Source organism: Salvelinus alpinus, chromosome 23, assembly GCF_045679555.1.
Source record: "Salvelinus alpinus chromosome 23, SLU_Salpinus.1, whole genome shotgun sequence".
NCBI classification, from domain to species: Eukaryota; Metazoa; Chordata; class Actinopteri; order Salmoniformes; family Salmonidae; genus Salvelinus; species Salvelinus alpinus.
The window spans coordinates 41,248,397-41,271,851 of NC_092108.1; the positions used below are offsets into that span (position 1 = coordinate 41,248,397).

General features: G+C 42.6%; 1 protein-coding gene across 1 annotated transcript in view; it reads left to right on the top strand.

Annotated features, from left to right (window-relative positions):
* Nucleotides 1–23,455, top strand: part of LOC139551013 (calsyntenin-2-like) — a 292,767-nt gene that overhangs the window by 194,097 nt on the left and 75,215 nt on the right. The window contains exon 3 of the mRNA XM_071362344.1: nucleotides 22,202–22,397. Coding sequence (XP_071218445.1) covers nucleotides 22,202–22,397 — 196 coding nt within the window. The remainder of the gene's footprint in view (nucleotides 1–22,201; nucleotides 22,398–23,455) is intronic.

A 23,455-nucleotide genomic window follows, 5' to 3' on the forward strand; every position in this document is an offset into this window, starting at 1 on the left:
TACACCCAGTCACTACAAAGATACAGGTATCCTTCCTAACTCAGTTGCCGGAGAGGAAGGAAACCGCTCAGCGATTTCACAATGAGGCTAATGGTAACTTTAAAACAGTTACAGAGTTTAATGGCTGTGATAGGAGAAAACTGAGGATGGATCAACAACATTGTAGTTACTCCACAATACTAACCTAAATGACAGTGTGAAAAGAAGGAAGCCTGTACAGAATAAAAAATATTCCAAAACATGCATACTGTTTGCAATAAGGCACTAAAGAAAAACTGCAAAGAATGTGGCAAAGAAATTAACTTCATATCCTTAATGCAAAACATTATGTTTGGGGCAAAACCATCACAACACATCACTGAGTACCACTCTTCATATTTTCAAGCAGGGTGGTGGCTGCATCATGTTATGAGTATGCTTGTTATCGGCAATGACTAAGGATTTCTTTTGCAGAAAAAGAAATGGAATAGAGCTAAGCACAGGCAAAATCCTAGAGGAAAACCTGGTTTAGTCTGCTAAACAGACACTGGGAGACAAATTCAACTTTCAGCAGGACAATAACCTAAAACTCAAGGCCAAATGTACACTGGAGTTTCTTACCAAGCCGACATTGAATGTTCCTGAGTGGCCTAGTTACAGTTTTGACTTAAATCGTCTTGAAAATCTATGGCAAGATTTGAAAATGGCTGTCTAGCAATGATCAGCAATACATTTGACAGAGCTTGAAGAATTTTATAAAGAATAATCTGCACAATCTTGTACAATCCATGTGTGCAAAGCTCTTCGAGACTTACCCAGAAAGAGTCACAGTTGTAATCTCTGCCAAAGATGATTCTAACATGTATTGACTCAAATCAATACAACCTTAACGTGAAATATTTACTTACGAGCCCTTAACCAACAATGCAGAGTTTTAAAAAAGTTTTAAAAATGTGCTAAATAAATATAGTAACACAATAAAATAACAATAATAGGGGGTACCGGTACCGAGTCAATGTGCATGGGTTGTCAAGGTAATTGAGGTTATATGTACATATAGGTAGGGGTAAAGTTACTATGCGTAGATAATAAACAGAGTAGCAGCAGCGTATGTAAAGAGTGTGAAGGAATGTGAATGTATGTGTGTGGATGTGTGTGTATGTGTGTGGACGTGTTTAACTATACTTAACTATACAAGCATAGTAAACAAACAAACATTTGACCAACTGGGGACATGTTGTTGTTCGCCTCAAGGTCAAATGCTATTTCTAGGGGGTTCAGGGTTAAGGTTAGAATTAGTGTTAGGGTTAGAATTAGGTTTAGGGTTAGGAGCTAGGGTTAGGAGCTAGGGTTAGGTTTTGGGTTAGTGTTAAGGTTAGGAATAGGGTTAGGGGTTAGGGAAAAGAGTCAGAGTGACCATCGGGTTCATGGTCACCTCCCTGATCAAGGCCCTTCTCCCCCGATTGCTCAGTTTGGCTGTGCGGCCAGCTCTAGGAAGAGTCTTGGTGATTCCAAACTTCTTCCATTCAGGGGAACTTCAATGCTGCATACATTTTTTGGTACTCTTCCCCAGATCTGTGCCTCGACACAATATTGTCTCGGAAGTCTATGGACAATTCCTTTGACTTCATGGCTTGGTTTTTGTTCTGACATGCACTGTCAACTATGGGACCTTATATAGAAAGGTGTGTGCCTTTCCAGATCATGTCCAATCAATTGAATTTACCACAGGTGGACTCCAATCAAGTTGTAGAAACATCTCAAGGATGATCAATGGAAACAGGATGCACCTGAGCTCAATTTCGAGTCTCATAGCAAAGGGTCTGAATACTTATGTAAATAAGGTATTTCTGTTTATTTTTATTTTTATAAGCTGTCAGCTGTCAGCTGTCAGAGCAGCTCACAGATCACTGCACCTGTACATAGCCTATCTGTAAACAGCCCATCCAACTACCTCATCCCCATACTGTTATCTATTTCATTCATTTTTGCTCCTTTGCGCCTCAGTATGTCTACTTGTACACTCATCTATCACTCCAGTGTTTAAATGGGCAAAAATGTCTAAAACCTGTTTTCGCATTGTCATTATGGGTACAAACAAATTACAGGACCCTCACCTGGAATAGATTTTAAAAATTGTTAACCCTCCCACTGACTGAAATTGAAAAAGCATGACCTTCCCACATTTTCTTCCAGGTCACCGTTCTGTAGATGTTCAAAATTGCCTTAGTTCTGTCTGCTGACAGTCAGTGCACAGACATAGACAGAAGTGTAAATGAGGTCATTCATATACTTTAAGGATACAATAGTAAAGTTCCTTTTTGGACTTCCGTCTTTGAACTTATGGACACCATTTTTCTGTTGACAGGCAGGCCTTTGCTTTTGCCTGACAACTGACGACTTCCAAATATGGATGCCACTACTTTTGACTCTAAACTATTCTATATGTCTGTGTTGACCTTTGTCAAATTACCTTTGACCTACTCCAATGAAAATACATGTTGTTCGTGAAACTTTGTTGTATGATTATTACCCAGCTAGCGCATAACGTTCTGAGACCCATATGTTTCTAAGAGCTTGGTGAGAGCGTGGTTGTCCGATGGTTATTTTGCATACAACCTTCCCACAACATTCTGAGAATGGTGCAGGATAGTTGATTGGCTTTGGAACGTTCTCAACAGATTTAAGGAACTTGACCCCCAAAAAAGTTAAAACATAGTTACATTTCATTTCAATTTTGATAATGTTCTACAACTAGTTTGACATTGGGAATGTTCTCAAATTGTTCCAAGAATGTTAAGAAATTATGTTCTTCTGTGGGAATTTCAGTACTTCAGCATAACGTTTCCTACAGGTTTTCTCATGGTTCTATTTAAAAGGATACTTTGGGATTTTGGCAATAAAGCCCTTGTCAACTTCCCCAGAGTCAAATTAACTTATGGATACCATTTTTATGTGTCTGTGTCCAGTATGAAGGAAGTTGGAGGTAGTTTTGTGAGCTAATGCTATCTAGCATTAGCGCAATGACTAACCCACATGTTCTCAAATTGTTCCAAGAACGTTAAGAAACAACTTTCTTCTGTGGGAATTTCAGTACTTCAGCATAACGTTTTCTACAGTTTTCCACATGGTTCTATTTAAAGTCATGTTCTCAAATTGTTCTGAGAATGTTATGAAAACTTTCCATAAAAACCATAAGAAAACTTTAATAATGTTCAGAGAATGTTCTAAGAATGTTATTTAATAAAAATTATATTGAATAAAAAATACATTCTGTTTTTAGCATCAACAAGACTCTCCCTATCCTCTATTTTGTTCAAGTTTGTTGGCCACGCCTACTAAATGGCCACATTATGCCACCAAGGGTCTTTTCACAGTCTCCAAATCCAGAACAAATTCAAGAAAGCACACAGTATTATATAGAGCTATTATTCCATGGAACTCCGTTCCATCTCATATTGCTCATATAAACAGCAAACCTGGTTTCAAAAAACAGATAAAGCAACACCTCGCGGCACAACGCCTCTCCTTTATTTGACCTAGATAGTTTGTATGTATGTATTGATATGTAGGCTACGTGTGCCTTTTCTAAATGTATGTAGTTCTGTCCTTGAGCTGTTCTTGTCTATTAATGTTCTGTATTATGTCATGTTTCGTGTTTTGTGTGGACCCCAGGAAGAGTAGCTGCTGCTTTTGCAACAGCTAATGGGGATCCTAATAAAATACCAAATACCAAATCTGATCTTAATGAGTGCTTGTTTCCTTTGAAATGGGGTCTGTTTGAATAGACTAAAATGAACAGCTTTGTATGCGTAAAAAAACATAGCATGCTAGCTCCTTCCTGGTGGCGCAGTGGACTAATTCCATGGATAGAGAACAGAAGATTATAGGTTTGAATCTCACTGATGCTGTGTCACAATAAAACAAATGAAATGTGTTTGCATGATTAATGCCTAAGGAATTTCTATCTATCCTTGGAATTCAAAAATCTTTTCCCAAAATAGGCTAGGACTGTTATTACAAGTCTTATTGAAACATTCAGTGAAAGTTTTAAGGAAGTTATTCGAAAACCTCAAAATAACCTATAATTTCCGTTCTCAGAGTTAATAAAACCGTCCAGGAAAACTTTAAAGGAACCGGAAAAAAACCTCAGAAAGCTCAGAACTTCCCTGCAACCTAAAAATAAACGTTCCCAGAAAAGGCCAAATGTTCACTTCTGTTCTCAGAACGTTTAAAAAACGTTCAGTTTTACCGGTCAGGAAACCTATGGCTTCGTTTGAAACCAAAAGCATGCGTTCCCACAACTTCCAAGGAACCAAATGTGCTAGCTGGGTATCTACTTGTACCATAAGAAGGTATCATGGCTAACAGCTCCAAGCTATAATTTTAACTGCGAAATCGTTGATGAGAAAGGCCTTCATGGCTATTGTTTGGAGTTAATTGCTACAGGAATTGTTTTATTAACTCTAGATCAGGCTGCTGTGAAAATTACGGCTTCATCAGATGTGATTTCCACTTCAGTGGGAGAAATGAACTCTTGGCAGATCTCCAGGAGTGGAGTCAGATAGTAGAAAGCAATGGGGTGTGTGTGTGTGTGTGTATGTGTATTGTGGAGATTAGAAGTCTATGTGTGACTGCACGTGTATGCTTGGTGTGTGTGCGCTTGGTGTGTGTGTGTGTGCTTGGTGTGTGATGGCCCATCCACTGACTCGTATGTGTCTTTTGTCATTTAGCGATTGTCACTTCCTCTCACAACTTTCCCTGTTGTGGTCGAGTGAGCTAGACCTCTAGTCGTGATCGCTGGCCTGGTGTGTGTGTGTGTGTGTGTGTGTGTGTGTGTGTGTGTGTGTGCATGTGCGTGGGTACTTGTGTTTGTGTGTGCTCGTGCGTTTGTGTGTCCTCGTGTGTGTGCGCGTGTATCTTCCTACTGAACCCAGTGGCCCATATCCTCTTCTCTCTCACTCTGTACTGCGGGAGCTGACAGAGGTCAGGGCCCTCAGCCACTCAGACATTTAGACTAAGAGGCTTGAGAAGGACTCCCTCTCGGAATGGCCAGGCTGTGATACAATGGAAGGGGACTTAGAAACATGGCAGGGACATGGAGATAGAGTCTTTAATTTCACCCTGGAGTGATTGGCTTAGAACTCATGATCAGAATTGGAATTTCTTCCTCATGCTGAACTGCTCTAAGGGACAGTTTCCTAGTGGGGCAGTTTCCTAGACTTAGATTAAGCCTTGTCCTCAATGGAGAAATGCCATTAAAGGCGCTTTTTAGTCCAGGATTTGGCTTAATCTGTGCCTGGGTGTCTGGCCCTGAACGTCTACTTACTGTATAATCAAACACAAGCTTATTCTAACCCACAATATGCCATGGTTTCCCTTTAGTCCTCTTCAAATCTAGCCTGGCTAAACCAGACTGAATGTATTGTTCGGTCTGGTTAAACCAGGCTATTCCAAATCTCCCCTTGAGGTACAAAGATAGAGGGTGTGTACTGTACTGTACTGTATATTACACTTAAACTGACATCTTTACTGAAAGTCAATGGAGAGAGAGGGTTACTTTATGTCATGATGAGATTCATATAAAACAAGGCAACAGTAAACATGTCGTCCCCCACGAAGGATGCAGCGTCCCCCCCATGTGCCAATTGAGATATGGTGGGTGACTAACACATGTCAGTTAATTACTATGACTCTCGCCTTGGGCCAATCAGTGTCATTTAGTAAATGCCGGATCTCCATTGCAAGACGCATCATTCACCCAATTTTCGTCAAAATCGGGCCAGTGCTTTCTGAGAAATCCTGTGTGACTAACATACGAACATACTAACGGATCCACAGTCCCTTCCCTACTTTCATCGTTGGGGACAACAAGATGATTGAGTGAATAAAGGATTCGGGTGTGAGCGATGCATTTGTTTCAGTGTTCTCTGACCACGTTTACATCCACACTATATTCCCATTATTATTCGGGATTACTCAAGTATTCTGTTTTTGAGTTGACATCATATCCCATTTACAATAACCCGAAAAAGCTTGTATCCCGGATAAGATGCTTGGGATATACTGATCTTAGACAGGATACTGTGGCATGTAAACATTTGATCCCGTTTACTGTTGTTTTTGCTGTATGTACAGGCTCAGTTTCGCATGTCATGGGTGTTGTGTGATGATGTTTTCATGTGATTGTCAAACAAATCACTCCTGTGCAGTTTGACCCAGCATAATATTTCCATAACAATACATTTTGCTGATACACCGTACTGGACCGTAGAGCTTACTGGCTACTTTCACCCATAATTTAGACCAAGTCTCTGCTTATAATTTAGACATTTGGTAGGTCATATTATAATTTCAGACATTTGGTAGGTCATATTATAATTTCAGACATTTGGTAGGTCATATTATAATTTCAGACATTTGGTAGGTCATATTATAATTTCAGACATTTGGTAGGTCATATTATAATTTCAGACATTTGGTGGGCTATTTGTTTTTCAACTATAGCAGCTTCTATTCTGTCATAAATTGTTGCCCCAGAAGACTAAATGAAGTAGTGCTTACCAGAACAATGTCTTAAATCGATAGAATGAATGTGTTAGTAATCTAGTTTACACCGGTAAAGTTGTCTGTTTCATTTAGGGACCAGGGAAAAAACAACACCAAAACAGTGGAAAGATTAGTAAGGTGCAAAATGTCCAAATGTCAACAGTTTGACCGGTTGAAAGGAAATGAAAAGCTGAGAAAACAATAAAAGACTTCAGGTGGTCTTGGGAGCATATTTTTTTGTGGTTGAAATACTGTCTCCTTGCTTAACACTGTCAAAGATAACCGATTACACCCACATTCACATTTTCTCAAGAGATGCTGAAAGAAATCATATTTCTCCACTACTGTTCCTGAGACAAAATTAACATTTGTTGTATCATTTTAGTGCAAGAAATGCATAATTCTGCAGTAGTTCATTATATACAGTTTCTTCAGAAAGTACGTAGTCACACCCCTTGACTTTTTACACATTTTGCTGTGTAACAGTCTGAATTCAAAATGGATTAAATTTAGATTTTGTGTCACTGATCTAGACACAATACCCCATAATGTCAAAGTGGATTTAAAAAAAAAAAGTTGAAATGTGTCAATAAGTATTCCACCCCTTTGTTATGGCAAGCCTAAATAAATGTATGAGTAAACATTTGCTTAACAAGTCACGTAATACCATGCATGGACTTACTCTGTGTGCAATAATAGAGTTTAACATGATTTTTGAATGACTACCCCATCTATGCACAACACACATGAAATTATCTGTAAAATCCCTCAGTCGAGAAGTGAATTTCATGCACAGATTCAACCACAAAGATCAGGGATGTTTCCCAATGTCTCACAAAGATGGGCCGGAGCAGAAGGCAGACGTTTTACGTGCCCCCAACCGATTGTGTTTTTTTGTTCGTTTATCTGCGTTGTTTGTAACTTTTTTTCCCTTCTAATTTTGTACATAATGTTGCCGCTACCTTCTCTTATGACCGAAAATAACTTCTAGACATCAGAACTGCGATTACTCACCACGGACTAGCAGAATCCTTTTTCTTCTTTCACGACTCTGATGAGCCCGAGGCGGAGGATATACGGCTCCTTCGGGAACAGGCCTCGAACCCCGTGATCTGGGTGAAGAGGAGGTGGAGAAAGAGAGGCCGGAGAGCGGGCTGCCTTCGGAGAATTCGAAGGCGATCGAATAAACCCCCACTTCCCTCAATTCTGCTAGCAAACGTGCAATCTTTGGACAATAAAGTCAATGAGATACGGGGAAGATTAAACTACCAACGGGATATTAAAAACTGTAACATCTCATGCTACACGGAGTCATGGCTGAACGACGACAATATCAACATACAGCTGGCTGGTTATACGATGTACCGGCAGGATAGAAGAGCGGCAACTGGTAAGACAAGGGCCGGCGGACTATATATTTTTGTAAATAACAGCGATAATAACGATATCTAACGAAGTCTCGAGCTATTGCTCGCCTGAGGTTGAGCATATCATGATAAGCTGCAGACCACAGTAGCTACCGAGAGAGTTCTCATCTGTATTCTTCATAGCTGTTTACATACCACCTCAGTCAGAGGTTGGCACTAAGAAGGCATTGAATGAGCTGTATTCTGCCATAAGCAAACAAGAAAATGCTCACCCAGAGGCGGCGCTCCTAATAGCCAGGGACTTTAATGCAGGGAAACTTCTATCAGTTTTATCAAATTTCTATCAGCATGTTAAATATGCAACCTTAGGGAAAAGAACTCTGGACCACCTATACTCCACACACAGAGACACATACAAAGCTCTCCCTCGCCCTCCATTTGGCCAATCTGACCATAATTCCATCATCCTGATTCCTGCTTACAAGCAAAAATTAAAGCAGGAAGCACCAGTGAATAGATCAATAAAAAAGTGGTCAGATGAAGCAGATGTTAAGCTACAGGACTGTTTTGCTAGCACAGACTGGGAAAAGTTCCAGGATTCCTCCAATGGCATTGAGGAGTACACCACATCTGTCATTGGCTTCATCAATAAGTCGCCCCCACAGTGACCGTACGTACATACCCCAACCAGAAGCCATGGATTACAGGCAGCATCCGCACTGAGCTAAAGGCTAGAGCTGCCGCTTTCAAGGAGCGGGACTCTAACCCGGAAGTTTATAAGAAATCCCGCTATGCCCTCCTACGAACCATCAAACAGGCAAAGCGTCAATACAGGATTAAGATTGAGTCGTACTACACCGGCTCTGACGCTCGTCGGACGTGGCAGGGCTTGCAAACCATTACAGACTACAAAGGGAAGCACAGCTGAGAGCTGCCCAGTGACACGAGCCTTCCAGACGAGCTAAACTACTTCTATGCTCGCTTCGAGGCAAACAACACTGAAACATGCACGAGAGCACCAGCTGTACCGGAAGACTGTGTGATCATGCTCTCCGCAGCCGATGTGAGTAAGACCTTTAGACAGGTCAGGGCCAGATGGATAACCAGGACGTGTACTGCGAGCATGCGCTGACCAACTAGCAAGTGTCTTCACTGACATTTTCAACCTCTCCCTGTCCGAGTCAGTAATACCAACATGTTTCAAGCAGACCACCATAGATAGGTAACGTGCCTAAATGACAACCGACCCGTAGACATGAAGTGCTTTGAAAGGCTGGTCATTGCTCACATCAACACCATCATCCCAGAAACCCTAGACCCACTCCAATTTGCATACCGCCTCAACAGATCCACAGATGATGCAATCTCTATTGCACTCCACACTGCCCTTTCCCACCTGGACAAAAGGAACACCTATGTGAGAATGCTATTCATTGACTACAGCTCAGCTTTCAACACCATAGTGCCATCAAAGCTCATCAATAAGCTAAGGACCCTGGGACTAAACACCTCCCTCTGCAATTGGATCCTGGACTTCCTGACGGGCCACCCCCAGGTGGTAAAGGTTGGTAACAACACATCCGCCACGCTGATCCTCAACACAGGGGCCCATCAGGGGTGCGTGCTCAGCCCCCTCCTGTACTCCCTGTTCACTCATGACTGCACGGCCAGGCACGACTCCAACGCCATCATTACATTTGCAGATGACACAAGAGTGGTAGGCCTGATCACCACCAACAACAAGACAGCCTATAGGGAGGAGGTCAGAGACCTGGCCGTGTGGTGCCAGGACAACAACCTCTCCCTCAACATGATCAAGACAAAGGAGATGATTGTTGACGACAGGAAAAAGAGGACCGAGCACACCCCATTCTCATCGACAGGGCTGCAGTGGAGAAGGTTGAGAGCTTCAGGTTCCTTAGTGTCCACATCACCAACAAACTAACACGGTCCAAGCACAACAAGACAGTCGTGAAGCAGGCACGACAAAACCTATTCCCCCTCAGGAGACTGAAAAGATTTGGTCCTCAGATCCTCAAAAGGTTCTACAGCTGCACCATCGAGAGCATCCTGACTGGTTTCATCACTGCCTGGTATGGCAACTGCTCAGCCTCCGACCACAAGGTACTACAGAGGGTAGTGCGAATGGCCCAGTACATCACTGGGGCCAAGCTTCCTGCCATCCAGGACCTCTATACCAGGCGGTGTCAGAAGATGGCCCTAAAAATTGTGAAAGACTCCAGCTACCCTAGTCATAGACTGTTCTCTCTGCTACCGCACGGCAAGCGGTACCAGAGCGCCAAGTCTAGGTCCAAGAGGCGTCTAAACAGCTTCTACCCTAAAAGCCATAAGACTCCTGAACATCTAGTCAAAATGGCTACCAGACTATTTGTGTTGCCCGCCCTCCCCTTCCACACCACTGTCACTCTCTGTTGTCATCTATGCAAAGTCACTTTAATAACTCTACCTACATGTACATACTACCTCAACTAACCGGTGCCACCGCACATTGACTCTGTACCAGCACCCCCCTGTATATATTGTTATTTTTTACTGCTGCTCTTTAATTACTTGTTACTTTTATCTCTTATTCTTATCCGTATTTTTTTGAAACTGTACTGTTGGTTAGGGGCTCGTAAGTAAGCATTTCACTGTAAGATCTACACCTGTTGTATTCGGGTCATGTGACTAATACAATTTGATTTGATTTGACATATTGGTGGATTAGTACAAATACAAAAAGCAGACACTGAATACTCCGTTGAGCATGGTGAAGTTATCAGTTGCGCTTTGGAGGGTGTATCAATACACCTAGTCACTACAAAGATATAGGCGTCCTTCCTAACTCAGTTGCCGGAGAGGAAGGAAAAAGTTCAGGGGTTTCACCATGAGGCCAATGGTGATTTTAACAGTTAATGGAAGTGATATGAGAAAACTGAGGACGGATCAAATGACAGAGTGAAAAGAAAGAAGCCTGTATATAATAAAATGTTCTAAAGCATGCATCTTCTTTGCAAAACGGCACTAATGTGATACTGCAAAAAACGTGGCAAAGATATTAACTTTTTTTCCTAAATACAAAGTGTTATGTTTGGGGCAAATCCAACATAATGCATTACTGACTACCACTCTTCATATTTTCAAGCATGTTGGTGGCTGCATCATGTTATGGCTATGCTTGTCATCATCAAGGACTAGGAAGTTATTTAGGACAAAATGAATGGAATGGAGCTAAGCACAGGCAAAATCCTGGAGGAAAACCTGGTTCAGTCTGCTTTTCAACAGACACTGGGAGACAAATTCATCTTTCAGCAGGACAATAACCTAAAACACAAGGTAAAATATACACTGGAGTTGCTTACCAAGACGACATTGAATGTTCCTGAGTGACCTAGTTACAGATTTGACTTAGATTGGCTTGAAAATCTATGGCAAGATTTGAAAATGGCTGTCTAGCAATGATCAACAACCAACTTGACCGAGCTTGAAGAATTCAAAAAAATTATATTGGGCAAATAGTGAATCAAAGCTCTCAGATATTTACCCAAAAACACTCACAACTGTAATCATTGCCAAAGGGGATTCTAACATGTATTGACTGAGGGGTTGAAATACTTATCTAATCACGATATATTAGTGTTTTCTTTTTGACATGTATTTTTTAATTCATATAGTTTTTCTTCCACTTTGACATTACAGTGTATTATGTGTGAATCGTTGACATAAAAGGACAGTACAGTCAATGTGAATCCCACTTTGTAACATAACACGATGTGTAAAAAGTAAAGTGCTGTATTACGCTACATGTGAGAGGTTACAGGCCTACAGTCAGTGCCCATATTTCAGTTACTATTCCATTTAACCCATAAAAATTTAAAGGAGGAATTTACCGTTTATTCATGGTTCAGGGATACTCGTGAGCGGGATATCAAAGTTTCATGTAAACAGCTTATCCCGAATAAGACCTTAAGCGCGATATGATTTACTATCCGGAATACTGTGCGCACGTAAACGTGGTCATTGATGTTCAGGTGACAACAATAGGTACTTAGTCTATACCTCAACAGTATAGGTTATTGCATTCAGTGTACCAATGGTCATCTCTCAGCATGATTGCTGAAATCTGTTTTGTCAAAGGCAACCATGGGTACCCATAAGGGACAGCCATTGCACAATTGTATCAACCCAAGTCACAGTAAATTACACAAACCTAAACCTACACAAGCGTACACTGTACATGGCACTGCTGTCATGAGAGACTCAAAAGCTCAGTGCTCACATTCTGTCTCTGCCTTTGTTCTAATCTAATCGCTGTTGGCTTTGTACCTCTACTCAGCAGAGGTACAAAGTCCCGGCTAATGGGCATCCCTGAGCGAGGGGCTCCTGGCGTTCAGGAAACCCTGTCTTGGTGACACTGTGACCCCCGGAGATGTGGGAGCTGTCAGTGTGTAGCCGCCAAGGGGAAAGCGGCTGTGGGGGGCAGCAGGTTCAGTTGGGGCGGAGATGGAGAGAGGAGGGATAGTAGAGAACAGGCAAAAAGAGAGGGCGATGAGGTAGAGAAGAGATGGGGAGGGAAGGAGGTAGAGGGGGGATGGGGAGTGAAGGAGGTAGAGAGGAGATGTGGAGGGAAGGAGGTAGAGAGGAGATGTGGAAGGAGGTAAAGAGGAGATGGGGAGGAGGTAGAGAGGAGATGAGGAGGAAAGGAATTGGAGAGGAGATGTGGAGGGAAGGAGGTAGAGAGGAGATGGGGAGGGAAGGAGGTAGAGAGGAGATGGGGAGGGAAGGAATTGGAGAGGAGATGTGGAGGGAAGGAGGTAGAGAGGAAATGGGGAGGGAAGGAGGTAGAGAGGAGATGGGGAGGGAAGGAGGTAGAGAGAAAGAAAGAAAGAAAGAGCAGAGGAGGATGTAAAGAAAAAAAATTGAAAAGAAAGGAAGTAGAAGATTAGAGAGGAGGATGCAGAGAGAGGAGAGGAATGTAGAAAGCAGAGGGTAGAGAGGGAGGGGGACAGGACGGGAAGGGATGAGATGAGATGAGCGGAGCACCTGGATGCCAACTTTGAGAGCTAAATAATTGATGCCCCCTGACCAGAGGTCATCCGGAGAGGGAGGAGGAGAGGCAAACAGGGGGACAGACTCAGGGGGGGCATGCCTGGTAGAGCTATTTATAGCTGCATTAGCTCTCCCTTTCACACTCTCTCTCTCCATATACAGTACCAGTCAAAAGTTTGGACACACCTACTCATTCAAGGGTTTTCTTTATTTGTACTATTTTCTACATTGTAGAATAATAGTGAAGACATCAAAACTATGCAATAAAATATGTAGTAACCAAAAAATTGTTTTTAGATTTTAGATTCTTCAAAGTAGCCACCCTTTGCCTTGATGACTGCTTTGCACACTCTTGGCATTCTCTCAACCAGCTTCATGCGGAATGCTTTTCCAACAGTCTTGAAGGAGTTCCCACATATGCTGAGCACTTGTTGATTGCTTTTCCTTCACTCTGCGGTCCAACTCATCCCAAACCATCTCAATTGTGTTGAGGTCGGTGATTGTGGAGGCCAGGTCATCTGATGCAGCACTCCATCACTCTCTGTCTTTGTCAAATAGCCCTTACGCAGCCTGGAGGTGTGTTGGGTCATTGTTGTGTTGAAAAACCAATGATAGTCCCACTAAGCGCAAACCGTATGGGATGGCGTATCGCTGCAGAATGCTTTGGTAGCCATGCTGGTTAAGTGTGCCTTGAATTCTAAATAAATCACTGACAGTGTCACCAGCAAACACTCCCACACCATTACACCTCCTCCTCCATGCTTCATGGTGGAAACCACACAAGCGTAGATCATCCGTTCACCTACTCTGTGTCTCACAAAGACACGGCGGTTGGAAACAAAAATCTCAAATTTGGACTAATCAGACCAAAGGACAGATTTCCACCGGTTTAATGTCCACTGCTCATGTTTCTTGACCCAAGCAAGTCTCTTCTTCTTATTAGTGTCCTTTAGTAATGGTTTCTTTGTAGCAATTCGACCATGAAGTCCTGATTCACGCAGACTTCTATGAACAGTTGTGTTGAGATGTGTCTGTTACTTGAACTCCGTGAAGCATTTATTTGGGCTGCAATTTTGTAGGCTGGTAACTCTAATGAACTTATTCTCTGCAGCAGAGGTAACTCTGGGTCTTCCTTTCCTGTGGCGGTCCTCATGAGAGCCAGTTTCATCATAGTGCTTGATGGTTTTTGCAACTGCACTTGAAGATACTTTCAAAGTTCTTGAAATGTTCCGTATTGACTGACCTTCATGTCTTAAAGTAATGATGGACTGTCATTTCTCTTTGCTTATTTGAGCTGTTCTTGCCATAATATGGACTTGGTATTTTACCAAGTAGGGCTATCTTCTGTACACCACCCCTACCTTGTCACAAAACAACTGATTGGCTCAAACGGATTAAGAAATTCCACAAATGAACTTTTAACAAGGCAGACCTGTTATTTGAAATGCATTCCAAGTGACTACCTCATGAAGCTGGTTGAGAGAATGCCAAGAGTGTGCAAAGCTCTCAACAAGGCAAAGGGTTTGAATGTTCTCAAATATCAAATATATTTTGATTTGTTTAAACGTTTTTGGTTACTACATAATTCCATATGTGTTATTTCATAGTTTTGATGTCTTCACTATTATTCTATGTGTATAAAATAGTCAAAATAAAGAAAAACCCTTGAATGAGTAGGTGTGTCCAAACCTTTGACTGGTACTATATATATATATATATCTCCATATGCATGTTTATATTATATATTTATTAACTTCTCTCTTATCCCCTCCATCTTTCTTTCCCTGTCTCTCTCACCCTACCTGATTTTCCCTCTCTTCATGCTGTAAATCAATGAGCTAGGTACCCAAGGCTCAGGCTCTCTACCCCCCCCCCCCCTCCCTCTCTCTTTCTTTCTTTCTCTCTCTCTCTTTCACCCGCTCTCTCTTTCTGTCTCTCTGCTCCAACTCCTGATGCATCTGATTCACACCCACTACCTCATTCTCTGTGGTCCATTGGGACACTCACAGAGATGGAAACTGGCTCAGGCCCCGTCGAAACTCGGACAAATCTTAATCATCAAAACCGTTTGTAATTTCCAATCATTTCGTTTTGCTCAATGTCTTTGTCTTTCAAGTGATCCAATAGGCTAAAACAGATTATAATACAATAAACATACATAATTACCTCATTTAAAAAATGAACATTATTTTCCACAGTCTTCACACCTGAATTGTTTGGTAAACAAACATGTCAGTTCTTTGTGTTGAAGTATTATACTACTATACCTGATTCCACTGTTAAAATCATACTTGTCCTACAGTTGCTATCATCCCAAGGCTTTCGATTTGATGCGATTCAATTAACATCCAACATCCATTGAAATGTGTGTCTCAGTGTGTGTGTGTGTGTGTGTGTGTGTGTGTGTGTGTGTGTGTGTGTGTGTGTGTGTGTGTGTGTGTGTGTGTGTGTGTGTGTGTCTGTTAGGGTGTGCGTGTGTATTACTGAGCTGTTTATAAGTGGCACGGGTCACACGGTTGCCTTTGCTATCTCCCAAATGCAATTAGGAGGTCCCCCCTATCTTAATGAAAGAGCCTAATGGGATTCTAATAAATTGTCCACCGTGACTGGCAACAGACACTGCCCATGGTCTTCTGGTGAAGCCAATTCCTCATGATAGTATGGATGACTGAAGGGGTTCTGCAGAAATGGTGGGTTGTTATTGTGAGAAAGGAAAGGACGAGGTGCCGCCTAAGAAATGTTTTTGTTAGATGAGACATTTTATAAGGTCATAGACTGTTTGAGTCATGGCGTTGCCTTCGGGCAGTGTGTGTGTGTGTGTGTGTGTGTGTGTGTGTGTGTGTGTGTGTGTGTGTGTGTGTGTGTGTGTGTGTGTGTGTGTGTGTGTGTGTGTGTGTGTGTGTGTGTGTGTGTGCGTGCGTGCGTGCGTGTGCGTGTGCGCGCGTGCGTGCGTGCGTGCGTGCGTGTGTGTGTGATCCCTTTAATAGGCTGTTGTGGGGGTAGCCTATCTTCTAAACCATTCTCCTCCGTAGTCGGGTGTCTTACCTCACATAGCAATGTAATGTACATATATAAGTTTGACCTGTTCACTAGCAGCAGTCCGTACTTCCTTAGACCACTTATTATCCAGACGCAGAGTGGAAGAAATACAGAACAAATCAACGGAATGAACTAAATTAGAAGAGCTCCGAGAAAATGTGGCGAGGCGCAAACACCTGAACCTCATCATCTTCCTCTTCCTCCTGCCTCCGTGTTAGATCCCAGGTTTGGGAGTGTGTGAGTGCTAGCAGCAGGTCATTAGCGACTAGAAGCATAATCCAGCAAGTAATTAAAGAAGGGGACGTGGGTTCGTCTGAGAGTGTTAGATGACTAGCTGAGAGGCGAGAGAATGAGCGAAATCAAGACTTTAAGCCTATGGGGCCGCCAAGAGAGACCCGCATTTTAATCAGCCTCCCAACCACACCCACACACTCCACACACACACACACTACACTACACACACTAAGCCATCTTCGCGATGAGACAAAACACACACCACGAGAGCGAATCTAATATGATATTTGATTAAAAGTAGGAGAATTAACATGGTGGATGAAGTAGTCTGTTTCTCAGTAGGAGGGAATTGGACATAGGGATGATTTTGCGAGGTCACTGTGCTAGATAGACACCCTAGGCCGGACCAGATGGGCAAGCTCAGTATTTGCAGCAATTATTTCACCAAGACTGCACCAATTACTTTGAAGTATTAAACAGAAAACTTCCAATAAAGTCCAAAGAGGAGGAACAAGACTTGAATTTAAAACGTAAATAAAGGCAGCTTCAGAGTTATGTGTGTCAATGTCCTGTATCAGAATGACAGATGCAAACTTTGCACAGTCTGCTGCAAATGTTGAGTTATCGTCTTCCGTAGATGGTGACATAGGGGGAGAGATTTTTTTTTGAAAGAACATCCTTTGCACCTTTGCTAAACACATTTCTGTGGAGTACGACTTGGTTTTAATATTTCAGACGCTCAATTAGAGGTGAGCTTGGATGCCACCTGGCATTCCAAAAGCAATGCTCTTTTCTAACTCAGAATGTTCAATATTAAACAGGCTCAATTTGATTGACTTTTCTCGGAATCATTTCTGCTGACTCCCACACGTCCCACTCCCAAACTACAGCACTTCTCAAACACCTTAGCACTCTATCAAATCCCCTGACAAATCTTTATATTTTCACATTTACCGTGAAAACAGCCACTTCCCATAAGATATATACCAAAAAGTTCCGGCCCAAAACGGTACGATTCAGTGTCAATAGTAGACTACTAGAGCACATCTCTTAGCAGTGCTTTTGAGAGGCAATCTAAGTGGTGGTCAAGAGAGATGCAAAGTGCACTTCTGCTGACACGATAGGAATCTTCTTCCCTGAAATCTCTTTGTCTGTCTGTCATTATCATTTACACATACAGGTAACTGCTAAAATAAGGAAAGACTTGAGTTAATGAGGGATACAAGGAATATTGAAAACAGGTGCTTCCACACAGGTGTGGTTCCTGAGTTAATTAAGCAATTAACATCCCATCATGCTAAGGCTAAGTCATGTATAAAAATGCCCATTATGCCTCCCGGGTGGCGCAGTGGTCTAGGGCACTGCATCGCAGCGCTAGCTGTGCCACCAGAGTCTCTGGGTTCGCGCCCAGGCTCTGTCGCAGCCGGCCGCGACCGGGAGGTCCGTGGGGCGACGCACAATTGGCCTAGCATCGTCCGGGTTAGGGAGGGTTTGGCCGGTAGGGATATCCTTGTCTCATCGCGCTCCAGCGACTCCTGTGGCGGTCCGGGCGCAGTGCGCGCTAACCAAGGGGGCCAGGTGCACGGTGTTTCCTCCGACACATTGGTGCGGCTGGCTTCCGGGTTGGAGGCGCGCTGTGTTAAGAAGCAGTGCGGCTTGGTTGGGTTGTGCTTCGGAGGACGCATGGCTTTCGACCTTCGTCTCTCCCGAGCCCGTACGGGAGTTGTAGCGATGAGACAAGATAGTAATTACTAGCGATTGGATACCACGAAAATTGGGGAGAAAAGGGGGTAAAATAAAATAAAAATAAAAAAGCCCATTATTTTGGCTACCATGGCTACAAGAAGAGATCTCAGTGACTATGAAAGAGGGGTCTCAAAGGAGCATAGGGGATATAAAGGGTGTGTGTCTGTCTGTCTCAGTCACAGGTTGACATTTATTTTCATGAGTCTTGCCCTGGAGGCATAACTGAGCAGTTTCCGCTAGATGGACCAGCTGCAAAGTCAAAATTGGTTATATCGTATAAATTCATGAAAACAAAAATTTGCTTTTTTGGTCTTAATTTAAGGTTAGGGGTAGGCATTAGCATTAGCAGTGTGGTTAGGGTTGGTTTTAAAATAATTTTTTATGACTTCGTGGCTGTGCCTGCTAGTGACCACTCTGCGGAGCTGCCTCCAGGGCAAGACTCGTGACAATAAATGCCAACCTGCATCTCAGTCACCAGATTCCAACCCAACTGAACACTTATGGGAGATTCTAGAGTGGCGCCTGAGACAGCGTTTTCCACCACCATCAACAAAACACCAAATTATGGAATTTCTTGTGGAAGAATGGTGTCGCATCCAGACACTTGTAGAATCTATGCCAAGGTGCATGGAAGCTGTTCTGGTGGCTCATGGTGGCCCAATGCCCTATTAACAGTGGAACCACCATAGCCCAATGGCCACTAATGTTTGATTTTGTAAAAGACTTTTAAAAAACTGTCATGCTCCTTCCCTGACTTTTCCTGAATGTTTGTATTTTACATTGCTCATTTGTCAGAATTTTAAAATCACAAACAGAAAAGTATTTAGAGTTTTTTCCCACACCTATTCCTAACTTAACCCGCCAAACAGTGTGCTGTAGGACGTTGGTACCCAGCCAGGCACTAATACGTCTCTCTCTCCTCACTGAATGAGTGACAAATGGAAGAATGGGCGATAATTGTGCGCCTTACTTTACAATTGAATTTAAATTAGGCCTAACTGAATGATAAGGAAGGTGAAGAGGTTGATTTAATTTAGAAAGACAATAGTGAAATGATGAATTTGTGTTATGACTTTTTATCAGCAGCAAATAATTTGATGCGTCTTGGGGGTTGATACCGTTCTCTTTTGCGTTTTACTATGTAAACAGATTGCTTTTACAGGACTGTTTTATTTACTGTAACTCTAGTACTAATCAAATGTATTGTAAGGGAAACGACAACATGCTATGTGTTGCAGTAGGCCTTTAGAATAACGCAAAAACATATCCTTGACTCTATCCAAGTTGATGAGCAGGAAACAAACGATGCCAGACAGCCTGCACAGCCGGCCCATCAAAACTACACCTAAACTATACCTAAACTAATTTCACACATAATAAGAGTTAGCCTATAGACAAGATTAAATTGACAATGAATCTGATGAGTGACAATATTAGGCCTATCAGTTGTCAAATTGTACATGAAGAGATGGGTGCATCTTGTAAATGACAGATCCAAGGAAAGGATCATCACTTTATCAAATCCTCCTTCACAGTCACATGCATGTAAAACATATTTATTTCTATATACTGTAGTATCAGAAAGATCATATTCTGCAGTTTCTATGACACTTACCTTTGTCAAATAACTCTCAAAATTCAAGAGGTGCAGCTCTATTTCCACATTTCTGTGCTGTCCATGCATTCAGCACATGGGCAGCAGCATTGCTCTGGCTACTAAGAAAAAACTAGTAAGATAATAAACTCTAAATAAAAACATGTTATTTACTTATGCAATTCATCCTTTACAACTGTTCATGCACTGATGCTTTTGTTTAGGAATACAGAAAATCATTTCACCTGTGACCTGGCTGGTTATATTATTATATTTTTGGTTTCTACTTTGTCAAAAGACTCTGTAACTGGACTTTATGAATTACTATAACTCTATTACTAATCGAATCTACAAATAAAGTTGATCAATTGGATTACACGGTAATGTTTTTATTGTAAGGGAAACGAAAATAGGCTATAGGCCTACGTTTTGCTAAGACTATGTAGAATTATACAAAACATATCCTTGACTCAATCTGAGCAAATAACTTTGTTAATTTATTGATATATTTCCACAAAAATGTCTTCATGCAAGGAATCCTTTATAATAGTTTATGCACTATTTATCAAGCGTTGGTGCTTATGTTTGCTGCACCTTGTAGGTTGATATCTGATGCATATACTAAAGGGGACAACCAGCAACGTTCTCTAGCTGGTATTTATAGGCTGAAAGACCAGGCGGTTCTAGTGTTAATACACTTTACGTTGGTGTTTCCATTATTTTTCCAGTTACCTGTACATTGCATGTCTCCTTCACTGCACTCGTTGATAGTTTCCTGACCCCTCCATCCTCTCTCTAAACGTAATCCAGAAAAATGCATTTGCTGTCAAGCAGATGGAGCGTAAAATGGCTTTGCATCAGACCCAAACTACTAAATGGAAATGTTTGCATTTTATTCCCAGTATTCTGTATGTTTGTGTATTTTATATGTAGTGTATGATTGTGTTTGTTATTTTCATATTTCATATTGGCTTCGCCTCCCTTTCCTCCCTCGCCATCTAACAGAATATTTGGAAGGCGCTGGATGCTCAGAGCCACGCTGGGTTTATCATTGCCCTCGCACGCCACCCGCTGTGTTTGGATTATTATTTTCTCCCTCGCGCACCTTGCGGCTCCGCGCCCATTGTCGTGGTCGTTTAATTTCGATAAGGCATTGTGGGGCCTAATATAGAGGGGAAATGTAAACTACAAGCCCAGGCAGCAGCGAGGACGGATGGACCGCGAAGGGTAAATTGTTATTTCACCATTACGAATGGAGTTGTGATGATTTGAGCGGGTGGAATGGGTTCTAAAAAATAAAAAAAACGCAGACAAAGAGCGAGGGATGAAAAATGCAGGGGAGTTGAGGCGGAGAAACAGAGAGAAAGTTTGGTTTATCAGAGTTTGGCAGTGGCGCTTGTGCACACGAGGGATAGCCTTGGCACTTTTTGTTCCTGACGTCCTACTAAGGTTTAAGTAATATCGGCTGTCGGAGGTGCTAGTGTATTCCCTAAGGCTATTTCCCCAAATCCCTGAAAATAACAGAAATACAGAGTTGGGTCCAGAATCGGAAACGTCAATAAAAAATCTAAAGTGAAAAAGGGATGTATATTATTGAGTTGGTGTAGTCAGCGGGATATCTGTAGTTATTTTCTTCTTGACTACACACCACAAGTCTGGTGTCAGGCCCGTATTTAATTTATGTCAGCGAGAGATGCTGACAAAGATCATTGTGTTCAGAACTGTGACTCTGTGTTGCCCACTATATTGCATTACTTCTAAACAAGTTGAGGATATTGGAGGGAGGATTGGAGGGGGATTTGTGAACCTACTACATCAAGATGTTTGGATGTCTTACAAGATCCCCAAGTGTAATTACAATGGACGTGGTGTACTACCCTACCCCATTCACCAAGAAAGTGTTCCCCAGTGTTACTCTATAAAAAGACTCACACAATTCTTGCTGTCCCTCCAATGGCAGGAAACCGGTTATCCATCCCACTTCTGACACCAGTGTAGTGAAGGTGGGAGATAGTCACTAGCAGGGCTTGAACCAGAGACCCTTACAAGGCAAAGACACTACACTGTGTCATTAGGAAGGTCGTGCTTACATTCGGGAGGACTGAGCATTACAATTTCAATCTGACTCATTCAACAAGGTAAAGAGAAAGAGGATTTTTTTAAAGCAAATTATTGTATCATCATATCCAGCAGACAATTAAACATACTTCAATTTAATTTGATTGTCATACCACTTGTGCTATTAAAAACCGAGATCGCAAACCAGCGTCTCTCTCCTATTGGACCATTAGACTTAAAAGCGTAATTTTTCTGAAAGGTGGCCTGGAGAGAGGAATATTGCAAAATCAAGCAAACGCAAATTGCATTTCTTCCTCCCTGTCTGGCCTGGCACAACATGATGCCACCGAGGTCGATTACAACCGCAGAACGCTCTTTCAGTCTCTTAGCAGCTCAACTGTGTTTTGCCACCATCTCTAAAAACACATACATGTCCTCGATAACAGTGTTCAGAGTGGTGGCATGCCGAGACACATTTCCAGCTCTGAAAAACGAGGTGACACACCATGTCCATTATCTCTCTATTAATTCTCTCTCTCCCCCTCATTTCCTCCCCACCTTCTCCTCCTCCTCATTTTCCTTGCAGGGGAGATCTGTGCGTTTATGATCCACGGGCAGGAGGCCCCGTTCGAGGCAGTGGTCCTAAACAAGACGTCGGGGGAGGGGGTCCTGAGGGCCAAGGGCCTGGTGGACTGTGAGACCCAAAAGGAGTACACCTTCGTCATCCAGGCCTACGACTGCGGGGCTGGGGCCAACGGGGTCAGCTGGAAGAAGTCACACAAGTAAGGAAGGAGTGTTTGTCAGGGAGGGGGGTTGGTCTGTGTGATGGGGGGTTGGTGTGTGTGTCGGAGGGAGTGTGTGTGTGTGTGTGTGTGTGTGTGTGTGTGTGTGTGTGTGTGTGTGTGTGTGTGTGTGTGTGTGTGTGTGTGTGTAGAATTAGGGTTAAGGGTTAGGGTTAGGATTAGGTTTAGGAGTTAGGGAAAATAGGATTTTGAATGGGAATCAATTGTTTGGTCCCTACAAGGATAGTAAAACAAACGTGCGTGTGTGTGTGTGCGTGTGTGTGTTTGTGTGTGGCTGTATCTTTTTTGTGTGAGATAGATTTTTGTGAAAATGTTGCGTTATACAAGCAAACTGGTTTGTGTCAAGAACTGCAACGCAACTGGGTTTTTCACACTCAACAGTTTCCTGTGTGTATCAAGAATGGTCCACCACCCGAAGGACATCCAGCCAACTTGACACAACTGTGGGAAGCATTGGAGTCAACATGGGCCAGAGTCCCGGTGGAACGCTTTCGACACCTTGTAGAGTCCATGCCCTGACAAATTGAGGCTGTTCTGAGGGCAAAAGGGTGGGGTGGGGGTGCAACTCAATATTAGGAAGGTGTTCTTAATGTTTGGTGTACTCAGTGTAGCTCTACATGCCAAGCGTCCAGTATGTGGGTCTTTAGTTGTCCTCAATACTATAATCACAGACAGTGACTGAGCACATCCGCCATGCAATAGCAGCCTTCTGTAGTCCTAGTAACAGCTGAGACTTGCTCAATGTTTAGCTCCGGGTATGATTTTCATCAATGAGGGCCCGAAGGCTCCTTATGAGTCAGACAGTCTCATATAAAGCCTTATAGCCCTGCTCTGATGAAGTGCTACTGAAGGCTGTGCTCTAGTGCACTGACTAAGGCTGATATTGTCGCACAGAGAGAGAGAGATATGGGCATGAGAGAGTGGGAGTGATTTCACAGCTTGGTCATCTTTGATGAATGTCTCCGAGTGAAATAGGGCACCTGTCAAAACCAGTGTGTGTGCATCTGTTTGATTTTCATCAAAATCAAATTCACGTG